Genomic DNA, 12,522 nt, shown 5'->3' on the forward strand with positions numbered 1-12,522 from the left:
GTTTATTAAGAATTTCTTAATCAACATCTATACGTTTTGCACATTTTAGATACTACCAGATGATGGGCCAAGTCTTTCAATGAAAGAATTAAATGGAGCAGATATTTTGTTATTCCAATTTCAAAGCTGTTTTCCCAAAATTAAAAAAAAGACTTGTTGAAAATGAATACCTTGTATAATGTACACAAAATCAGAATGGAAAATTTAATAAATTCTAACAATAAGTAGTTTCTCAAAAGGATATGACATTTTACATATTAATTTATGTTGTTAGAAATGAGTAGCAATCATAGTTATCTCAATGTGAAGATGACTATGTCTCTCATCCCCAAATAAGAAATACTAATAAAGAGTAAAAGAAAATTATGATATTAGAATATAAAAGATATTAATTGATTGCAAATGTAGAAATTTCATGAGTCAGAAAAAAATATAATGTGTTGTACATTCATTTAGCTATACACCCAACTATCAATAGTCCTGGCCTTCTGGTAGCCTTGCTACCTGGCCCTTTTCTGGGAAAGTGGTCCTTAGATGTCATGTTTTTCTTTACGTGACTGACATTACTGGCCACAGTTAATTGGTTCAGAGGTGACCATCAAAATAAAACTGAATCTGTTAGAACTTTCTCTTTTAGAATTATAACCAAGAGGCAACTAATCAGTATCTCTGTGTAGCTGAAACTAGACTAAACTCAGAGGGTGTGTGGTGGCCATACACGATCGTGTGGAGAGAGCAAAGAGTACGTTTCTGGCAAGAGAGATAGAGAAAGGAGTGTGTGTTTATATGTGCTTGTTTTTATATGTGTGTATGAGGGAAAGAGGGTGGGGAGGGAGAGAGAGTTTGCCTCGACTCTCGAGTGTTACCTTTTAAGAAATGTTTAGACAGCCTGGGTAACATTGGCAGAAGAGTCTGCAGGTTGATGAAGAGATCTTAAACCGTACTATGTGATGAGTGAGTGTGTATAACCACATAACAGAGACTCGAGGGGGCAGTCCCCTACAGATTCTGAAAGACTGTTGAGAAACAAGTTAATATAAAAGCTTTTACTGTCTCTAGTGGTTGGTGGGTGGAGATTCCTAGCAGGCAGTGGTGGACTCTGTGTACTCAAGGATTTTCCAGTACAGCATTCTCTGAAGATGGAAAGAATGCCTGGGGTAGTAGCAAGTTCTCCATCTGTGGTGTTTTTATAATACAAGCTGTAACCACTCTAAAAATGCCTTCTTGTGGAGTGATTGGGGGTATGTATGTGTGTTTGTTTATAACTGGGGATGGCAGATGTATGAAACAGCTGTCCTTTAAAATTCCTTGTAACCGTTCCGTTGCATGAACAAGTCAGGAATCATCCTTCGGAGGTGTATAAATGAGCAACACTGAGAGACAGAAATACGAGGCCACCCACAGCCTCAGAACCATGAGAATGTGCAGAAATAATCCTAGAAGGCAGAGGAGGAGGCAGATTCAAAAGATTTGAAAGACCCACTTTGACATTATCTGATAGCTTTTCTTGCTGTGAAAATGTGCAGACTTCTCTAACTTTTTTAGTTGCTGCTTATAGCTTGTATAGCTATTTTTGTCTTTCTCCATACATTGCCTATTGATATCAGTATGTGGGAATTTTAGAAGATATACATGCTTTCATTTTTATAAAAATATGTTTTATAATTTAACTAAACTATAGCATTTAAAAATAAAAAATAAAATCTAAAATTAATATTAAAATGATAATCATAACATTTCATTATAATTTTTAATCAGTTGGGAATATAATGGTTTGTATTTTAATTCAATGCTTGTTGAAGACTTAAGTGTTAGGGATAATATGTAAATACTTCTCTCTCTCTCTCTAATGATTCTCTACAGTTTAAGCACATTGGGTGAGAGTGCAGCTTGTGGCCATGCAGGATGTGGTGGTCAAAGAATGAACTTAGGGACCCAGAGCAGTGCCTGTGGTTATGACAATGATCTCAAATTTTTAAGTGATGATTATTTTCCAGGCTTTATACTAAGCATTTGGCTTGTATTATGTCATTTAAATCTTGCTACAAACTTATGAGGTAGTTCTATTATTGTGCTCATTATGTAGATTTAAAAAGTTACTCGGAGAGGGTACCCTCCTAGCCCCTAAGGGTCTGTATTGTGGTTACCCACCAAGGTTCCAGATGTAGTCTTTGGGAACTAGACTGGGAATTTTAAATTAATTTTGTTGTTGTGAGACTAGAAAGGTTTCTGTTTAAAAGAATTTATTCCCCGAGCCACAATTAACAGACACATGCTCACTAACTGGCATACCAACACTTACCTGAACTTTTTGATACAATAGCTTAGGTGATAAAACTAAGTCACTGAAAGATAATATGACAATCATACACTTTACAAACTATTTTCACCAATATTCCTGGTGCCCACCTGTCAACATACATAATTATTAAAATATTATTGGCTATATTCCCTTTGTTGTACTTTAAATATCTGTGACTATTCTCTAACTACTGATTTATACTTTTTAAAAAATATTTTATTTATTTATTTTTAGAGAGAGGAAGGGAAGGAGAAAGAGAGGGAGAGAAACATCAATGATTGGTTGCCTCTCATGTGCCCCATGCTGGGGACCTGGCCCACAACCAGGCATGTGTCCTGACTGGGAATCAAACCGATGACCCTTTGGTTCATAGGCTGGCACTCAGTCCACTGAGCCACACCAGCCAGGGCCAATTTACACTTCTTAATCCTTTCACCTCTTTCACCACGGTGCTGTATGCCTGAAACTAATATAAAATAATATTCAATGTAAATATAATTGAAAAAGAAAATTTTAAAAAGATAACACAATTTGTCATAAATTGTTAAAGTCTAAACTCTTCAGAGGAATGCATATTTATGGAAATATTTATATCTTTAACAAGTGAGAGGGTCAATATGTATTTTTGAGTTTGAGCAACAATGTTTTTGTATATGCAGACAAGTATTTATTTTATTATCCCCAATAAATGAGGGAACCCTCAAGTTAGAAGTGTCTTTTTTCTCTATGTTCTTACAAAAAGTCTCAGGCTTTATAATGGATGTCTAAAGCACAATGCTTTAGAATTAATCAATTAGAAGCATCAGAAAAGAACAGTAATTTTACCTTATTTGCAGTCTATTGTAACATTTTCCCCAACTAACATGTTCACATCTTGGCATGCTGTCACTAAAATTAGCTTTTCAACACTAATTATTCTATTGATTTAATTCAACACATTGTGCAGCTCACAGGTAATTCACACAGTGGGATTCTTATAAGACACAATAGCAAGGCAATTTCCTTGAAATATAGCTTGCTTTTGATACTTGCATGAGAGAAAAAACCCTTTATTGCTAGAATCCTGGATTATACCCTGAGTGCTTAACGATGTCTCTATTCAGTTCTTGTTATCTGTTTCCCAAATGTACACAGCCAGCAAAACCTCCTTTGATAATGTACACAGGAAATAACAGAATTATATTATGTCTCTCTTGTGCTCTATTTCCTACTGAACTAGAGAACAAATGAAGTCTCTCCAGGAGGCCCTGCAAAATCAACTGAAAGAGACATCTGAGAAGGCAGAGAAACAACAGGCCACTGTGAGTGTGTTTTTTTTTGTGTGTGTCCTTTGATTTGGCACTGGGAAATTGTTAAATTTTTTTTTAAATCACCACAGAACAAATATATGTGTAAAAAATGAAAGCGACTCTACAATAAAGAAAATACAGTCATGAAGGACATAACAATACTTGATCAGCGTTCATTCCCATAACTATTTTTGTTGTATTTGATTCTTAGGGGACTTCTAATTTCCAACCCTCACTTATGGATGAGAAATTGAGGGCAAGGGGGGTGCAAGAGTGTAGGTGTCAGGCCCAACATCAATGCATCGGCCCCTGAATTATGGAGGGTAACTGACCTTGGAGTAAGTGAAGCTGTGCAGATCCCTAAGCCAGATGCAGCATCTACCGAATAGGAATCTATCAAGTGAGGACATACCATCTACCTATTTAGTCAACTCCACAGGTGATTCTGATACATCCCAAAGTTTAAGAATCAAAATTCCCTCCAGATTTTCATTTTCAAATAATGTTCTTTTGACCCTGACATTTCAGTTCTTATGACTAATACCCACCGTAGGGAGGAGCGATGGTGCTCATGAAAGCAGTGCTAAAAATCAGACTTCTGCCTTATCTCCAGAAACTTTATGCAACCTTTATGGGGAATGGGCCTTTTATCTTGTGTCCAGAACCTGAACCTATTTAAAAGCATAGTCTATTGACAGAAAATTTGAGTTATTGTAAGACCAACAGGAAATGACTGCCATTGAAAAGATAGATTATTTCTTGCAGTGACAGGGGCCACAGGGAAACGTTGCCCTGGTCACAAGGTGGAGGGAGGCAGGGGGACTGTGGACAGCAGTTTTCTCTGTGGTTTCTGTGTGGAGGCAGGGTAAGCGGTCTTAGGAGTGACTGTTAAAGTGATTTCCTTGGTCTCTGGGGCACATAGATGACCCCAGCTTATCTGGTAACCTGGCCCTGAGCTGAATAGGGCGGGTGCCTATAGAATGAAGTGTGAGAACCGATTACAATGGGGCGTGGGCTTGTGAGTTCTGTACTGCTTAGTCAATATTTGAAAAGTCTACCATCAGAAGGAAGATACTTTTAGGGGGTCGAAGAGGAAGCAGCAATGAGGAAGAAGGATGTTAATGTAGGATTAACATGGAGTAAAGAAGGATGTTACTCCAACAATATTGGGTTGTTCATACAAGGCTTGTTTTCATATATGTGTAGGGCAGATGCTAAAGCAACAAATGTATATTAGTTACAAACATGATTAATACAGTCTCCATCCAAGTCAATGACCGGGGATCCCAGCCCTCTAAGGACTGTTAGGTTGCCTTTCATTTGCAAGACTTCCATGAATAATTTGGATCTAGGTGTGGAGTTTTGCTTCCGAAACTCAGCCTTGTCTCTTCAGGGACCCCTGCTTCCTGAAGGCAGTTGATCTAATAATGACTGTTGACTTTGCCAGGTACAGGCTTGTTTCTTATTAATGGATACACTGGTATCTGTTCTGCCCACTTGTAAGGATAAGCATTTTGGTTCTTCTCTGCTGTGCCATGGCAGCTCACTGTTTGCCTGCAATGTATCCTAATGCCTGGCTCTCCAGACATCAGGGGTTACATAAAGATCAGGCAAACTTTCAGTATCAGCCTATGGATCTCTGCCCTCAGCCCTTGACCCACCCTACTAGTAGGTCCTCATCTCAACCCCATTTCTGTCCTAATCTGTCACATTTAATCTAGATTTATTTATAGCCTGGTTGCAGATATGACAGAACAAAACAGAAGTGCTCAGACATACAATTATCTCAGATCCTAATAATACAACTACCCATTTATTATTTTTTACTAAAAATAACACAGAAAAGGCAACTGTCTTGCTTGTATTCACACAATGCCAAGTCATGAACCCACGATTACTCCGTTATGCAAACTGTTCCTAACCTCTAAAAAGAAGAGGGTTATAACTTTTAAAAGAGCACATCCAAAGTTAGAACATGAGAAACGTCATGGACAACGGATGCATTGCTGGCCAGAGAAAGGAGGCAGGGCTGGCCCAGTCACCTTGCCCTCGTCTGAGCACACTTATAGTGCCTTTTTTATGGCTCAACATTGAACCTTGTGGGAGGGGCTACCCTTCCTACCCCGAAATGCTCTACTAAACCAAAAACTTCCTAAGTGGATTCATAACATAGCTTGTGCTCCAGAATAAGATTATTCTGGTATTAAATTCCTAGTGGGCCATCTACTAACTATGTGAATTTGAACAAGCTCTTTAACTTCTCCAAGTTCCCTTATTTTCAGAATTTTGGGAATGATTCAAATGAAAATAACATATACAATTTTCCTAAAATTACATCAGGCATATAGGAAGTAGTAAGCATTAAACACATAACATTCTCTTTTTTTCTATTTCATCTACACCACTTCGTAGCTGAGTAAATATAAGAAATTTATTTTATTTCTCAGGCTCTTTTATTATTAAAAGTGTGTTGGTGCTACTTACATAACAGTTTATTTGGTTATTATATGATCTGATGCATGCAGAGGGTTGAACAGAGTGTATAATCAATCATAAGCAACTTCAAAATTGTATCAAAATCTTACAAGACTGTTCTTTACTTTGGGGTTCAGGCACTTGCTTCTGCATCTGACCTACCTGTTACAGATTGGAAGTTCTAATAAAACCTGCCTTTGATTAATTTGCTAGAGAGGCTCAAAAACTCAAGCATTTTATATACTAGATCACTGGCTTATTATAAAAGGATATAACTCAGGGACAGCAGATGGAAGAAATGCAAAATGCAGGGAGTAGGGAAAGGGCATGGAGCTTCTATGCTCTCCTAGTGCACCACTCTCCACAAGTCTCCATGTGTTCACATCAGAAGCTTCCTGAGCCCTGTCCTTTGCATGTATATGGAGGCTTTATTGCTTAAGTTATTGGCTACACACAGTTAATTCAGTCTCTTTCCCATCCCTAGAGGTCAGGAAAAAGGGACTAAAGCTCCAGTCCTCCAACTGTAGTCCCTTTCCCCTAACCTGTGTGGATGGGAGAGAGACTGCAGATTGAATCAACTGTAAACAGGCCCCCATCCTAAAGTGCCATCCAAAAATAGTTAGGAAATTATAAGGGTATTAGGAGCTGTGAACCAAGAACTACAGACAAACAGAATATGTAGATTTCTTATTACAAATCACAGTATCATCATGAGTTACTACCATCATAATCATTACTATTACTATTTCTTCTTTATACCCATTTAAATCCTTTACTATCTATTAATATCACAGTAAGATGATCAGAGATGAGAGAAGAATAAGTACCTGAAGAAAAGGAAGATTAAAATAATGTATATCTCGTTGTGTTTATAATTTAGAAAAATCTTTCCTCATCTCTGCTTATATTGATGTTCAAAATAATTTTGTTATGTGAGTTGCTAGTATCTGTTCTGAGAAGCTGATTTTAAATTGTTTGAGATGAACCTGGAGTTCCCAGAAACTTAGGGACATTTTCTTTATGGGTATCAGACACTTTACCTACTAGTGACCAAGAGTCATTTTCACTAATGACTCCTGACTCATTATGACTCTTCACTCTTCACTCATGACTTCATTTTCACCAACAACTACTAAATGATTCAGATGACATTTTACCATTGGTTTGCATTTTCTTAACTGCAGTCTTGCTGTTCTTTGTTTTATTTGCTATTGGTGTCAACTTTGTTTTTATATACCTATATAAACTATATATGTATGTAAAGGTTTATATAGGCATATAAAGCTATATGTGTACATATATGGGTGCATTTGTTTGTGTGAGTGTGTATACATGGAAAGACAGAGACAGACATGGGAGGGAGAGGATCAGAATATATTTCAGGACAGGATTCCATTTTATTTATTGTATCTTTTATTAAATAAACACTGAAAAATAAAAATTGTCAGATGATGTGTAAACCTTCAATTAGAAATTAAGATCTAGCTATAACTAGGTAATGGGAAGTAATGCCAGAGGAATATCTCACTCCTCTCTTAAAGCTAACAAATGCTTACACCCATGCCACCATCTGGTGATGAAGTCAGAGAGTCTATGCATTATTATTCTGACAGTTCACTGTAGGGACAAAATTTCCAAATGACTTCAGAGGAAGTTCTACTGGAGCTGGCCTAATGTGTAAATGAGAAGTTACTATCTTGGTCTTTGGTCTTTGCCAGAATTTATAAAAGGAGACAAAAAGACGGAAAAGGAAGAGCCGAAGAGAGTACATTTCAGATAGCTTTAAAGTCAGGAGGTTTGTTTCTCCAATGGGAGCCTCTTATGTGGTTGTATTCCCCTTAAGAGAATTATCTACTGGTGACATTCTGGGACAGAGGCTGATAAAAACTTTACAATATCTATGAGAAGAACACTATAGACTTTTATTTATACCCCAGGGAATTAAAGATCAGAACTAGGAAATAGGCTGGTCTCCCTTTCTTACACAGATAAATGTCCACTTTCACCTAATATTGGACAGCTTAATGAATTTCTGAAACTTCACAGAGCAGAGAACTCGTCTCTTGATATCCCTTCCTGACTTCCATAGACTTAGTGGCCTCACATGTGGGACCCTAGTATATGCTATTACAATAACCTATGCATACCTGCTATCGCCATGTCATCTGCAATATAATCGCCCCTTTGTGTATTCCAGTAGGGAAAGGAAAGAAAAACAAATACAGTTTCATAAATCTGCTGTTAAAAACAAGGTTTTTGACAGTAGTCTATCTTCATAACACACACACACACACACACACACACACACACAAACATGATAAATAAACAAGAAAGCAATCATCGTTGACAATGCTCTACAAATATTTTACATGTTGATAGCTTACAATAATGTATTCTGAAAACAAAAACCAAAACAAAATATTAAACAGGTTCACTTTGGAGTCACTCCTCTGGAAAACTGCCTGAATACATTACATATTCAGTTCTGAAAAACAAAGAGTTTATTTTTTAAATAATACCTGGGAGAACTCTTTTTTTATGAGTAAGAGCTGAAAATATCCCTCAGATTTTTCTTCTCTCTGCCTGTCTTCCATACCCACTAGCACAGTGTATTATAGAAATGTATTTTAATCATATTCAATGCATATGCACATACACAAATGTAAGTAAATTAATGTTTCTATCTATTTGTTTATCTTTTATCATGAAGAAAAGGTTAAGCAAGCCACAAGCACCCTTCTTATGTATGATATGCTCTTGTAATTTCTACTCTAATCTATTTCTTTAATGGTGTCCTTCACTTCCTATATTTTTATATTCAAAATGTATGGAAAGTCTCCAGGGTTTTTTTCCTTTGATTTTATCAAAAACTTATTGCTTATATATCCATTTAATAAATATTTATTAGTCCCTTAGTGAGAACTAGAAATTTTAGAATAAACCATCTCCTTTTCTCCTTGTTTTAACCCATCATCATCAGGAACACTTATGAAATGCAAGATTGTTGAATTATTCTCCAAGGAACAAACTGAAGACATTTCTAATGCCTTCCCCCAAAATCAACTCTAGAGAAACTGTAGAAGTTAGGGGAGAATATGGACCAAGGAATGGACAGAAACCAGTCCAAAAGTAAAAAATAAAATAAAATCATGCTTGTTTTCTGGGAAAATAGAGGTCTCACAGGAACTAGTGCATGTGTGCTCAGGAGGTCTGGTTGCTGGTGGCTGGCGCAGAGGGCAGCTGTGGGACGCATGAGAAGGCAGCTGAAGAACATCTGTAAATTCTGCTCTTCCACTTTTCTCTAATCTTCCTGTGGAGAATCACCTCCTTCTTCTTCACCCTGGAAATCAGTAGCATTGACTCAGGCCTCTCTGTCATCATGGTAACACTAGTGCAGCCTACAGCCCTGCTGACCTGAGCAGTTGCCAGTGTCAGAATCGTGCAGTCCCTAGTTAACACTTCCACTCTCAGCAGGATTCTGGGGCTCTAAAGTTTCCTGCTCTGGATCTTTCCTTCTCTCACCAGGACAGCTTCATTGTTTTTTTGGTGGCTCTTTTCCTAGACACATTGCCACCCAGAGTAGCTAATAACCCAAATAGTAAATAAACTAAGAAGCTAAAATGGCATGATATCTGAGCCATGAGATATAGAGATACTGAAAAGAAAAAAAAAGTACATTGGACCATATGTGTACACTAAAGCAGAATTATTGAAATAGAGGAACTAAGAATTTAAGCTAAATATCTTAAATACACCTATGGAGATAAGGGATGTTAACAATACACAGAAAGAACAGGAAGCCATAAAAAGGAGATAGCTGGAAGTATTAATCGTACATAATACTCAATAGCTAAAATAAAGAACACACTAGACTGTATTAGTTCCTCAAATAAGGTAATAAGTAGTAGTAATGATGAAATTTACATAAAGCAGCAGCATAAGGAAAGCGGAAAAGAAACATTAAAAATATCTTTTAATACTAATTTTCTAACTCAGTATAAAAGGAAAGAGAAAATTGTAAAGACTAGTAAAATTTAATAAAATAAAAAAACAAAAACTAAATTTAATTTTTGAGATTATAATAAATATAATTTTGGAGAGATTGCATAAGTATAAAAAGACAAACTCAAATTTTAGTGCATGAAATAAAAAAGAGCAAATAGCCATATTCACAATAGAGATTCAAAAAATAAAAACATAAATAAGCAATGTTCACTTATAAATTGTAAAATGTATATGTAACTTCTTAGATAAATAAATATAAGATGGCAAAATGTCTGTGCGAAGAAATTTATTACTTGAATAGCTTAATATGGGTGGGATTTTATTGGACTGAAAAATATCCTTTCCCCCAAATTCCAGGGCCAGAAGGTTTTAATGTAGACTTCTACCTAATTTTAAAGATCAGTTAATTCTTAGGCAAATCCTCCAGCAAATACTTTTCTGGAAAATTAATAAAGTGCTAAAATTCTCATCTTTGTGAGCATGTGCACTTATGTTTTCAAATCAGTTAATGACAATATGCATAAATAAACTAATAGATATTTTTCACTAATGCATATAGATGCAAAAATGCTATGTAAACATATTCAAGAGTATATCAACAACATAGGTCTTCATGAACAATAAATACAAACGTCTGCAACAAATATGCTTATATCTGTGGGGGAATTTGTTCTATGTTTTCAATTAAATGACTATTTTCTAAGTTAGGATCCAGAAAGAGGTGACAGAAACATTAACAAATATGAGAAAACCATATATTTATTAAAACTACTTTATATAGTTATATAAAATATATCACATAAATATTATATATCAACATTTAAGTACATATGTAAATATACATTTATATAACTATTATGTATAATGAATATAACTCTAATATAAAATTACATGAATATATTTATATTATATTTTAATGTTTATTTGCTGGAATCTAAGAGAAGACATGTTTCATATTACTGAGAGTCATGGCACATTCAAATTTTGATAAAGATTCAGTTTATGCTTTTCCTCCCTATTTGAAGATTTTAGGTTAACTAAATGATTTAATTAATATAGATTTTTACCATTGCAAATAATTAAATAATTATTTTTGTCTGCCAAGGAAACTAAAGTTGGTATAATTGAAGACTGTGTAAGAAAGGGAGATTAAGAAAATTGTAACTGCTTACTCTCAAAGTAAAAACATTTGGGTTGATTCTGTAAATGTTGTGCAATTTTAGATTAGAGCAGGTAAAAGATGTGTTGTCCTTCATTACATATCTCATTACTACCACTTTTTCCATAAAAACAAAAAATTGTATGTTTTATGCCAAAGATGTTGCAAATATCACAACACTTGGCACAAAGTAAAATGCCTGAAACTTAATGGTAATAATACTTTTAATCATGAGATAGAAAAGGAGATAATCTTTTGAAAAATTAGATTGAAAAAGAAATAAAGCTGCCTTGATTTACTGTATTTTTTGGACTATAAGACGTATTTTTTTTTACCACATTTTTTGCTTCAAAACTTTTCCCCCTATTTTCCTCTTCTAAAACCTAGGTGCATCTGGGGTCCGAACCATCAGATTCACCTAGGTTTTAGAAGAGGAAAATAGGAAAACATTTTTGAAGCAAATGTGGTAAAAAGTGTATCTTACAGTCTGAAAAAAATACAGTAATTCTGTGGAAAATGTTTTTAGGAACATGTGAACCTTTGTTTTTATGCACAAGCAAATAACAAAGGGGCAAATCTGTCACATCTGTGTACCTCATGAAATACTTAATAGCAAGGGAGAATGAGCTCTCTGGTATAGTCAGAGTAACTGAAGACGTTAATGCTCATTGGAGGCATTTCACTACTCTCGTTAATTTTCATGGCTTAACTTACCCTAAGTGAAGCATAATTAGTCTAAAGGTAATAATTGACTTCAAACTTTGCCACTCATTAAGAATAAAGTATTGCTATGTTCTTACATTCTTTTTCAAATAAATAAGTAAATGGTATTTTTGTCTCTAAGAATGAATTTATTACTACCTGCTAGGAATGCTTAGTTTTCCAAGGATGTTAAAACTTGATGAAATGCCATAGGAATGGTTTCAAAATGCTAGTACTTTTAAATGTTATGAATATATTTTTAGGTCCTGAATATTTGAATATTCTCAAGTTCTTGTATGCCTCATTTTAACATTTAAACAATTATATTGTTGACATTGCAATATATTTTACTGTAATTTGAATTAAAGTAAATTGTTAATTATGGATAACATACTGAATAGTATCAAAGTGTAAGGATTTGGGGAAAATGATGGTATCAATAGAAAAGCAAGATTTTAATACAAGCATGATGGCTTTGAATAGTTTCATGACTTAAAGTGAAGACATATTGGTAACATATCAAAAATTTTCAGTGTTCACAAAGTGGTTAGGTAGATGTAGTGTAAGCCTTGGCCATTAGTTTTTCTTTT

The 12,522-nt window shown here is 35.1% G+C and overlaps 1 protein-coding gene across 2 annotated transcripts in view; it reads left to right on the forward strand.

Annotated features, from left to right (window-relative positions):
• The window catches only part of LUZP2 (leucine zipper protein 2), a 365,156-nt gene that overhangs the window by 185,083 nt on the left and 167,551 nt on the right, over nt 1-12,522 (forward strand). For both annotated transcript variants that reach the window (XM_045825733.1, XM_045825732.1), the window contains exon 4: nt 3,522-3,603. In XM_045825733.1, coding sequence (XP_045681689.1) covers nt 3,529-3,603 — 75 coding nt within the window. In that variant the 5' untranslated portion in view covers nt 3,522-3,528. The remainder of the gene's footprint in view (nt 1-3,521; nt 3,604-12,522) is intronic.

This window comes from Phyllostomus hastatus, unplaced genomic scaffold (genome assembly GCF_019186645.2).
Source record: "Phyllostomus hastatus isolate PE091 unplaced genomic scaffold, TTU_PhHast_1.1 phas_scaffold_585, whole genome shotgun sequence".
NCBI lineage: Eukaryota > Metazoa > Chordata > Mammalia > Chiroptera > Phyllostomidae > Phyllostomus > Phyllostomus hastatus.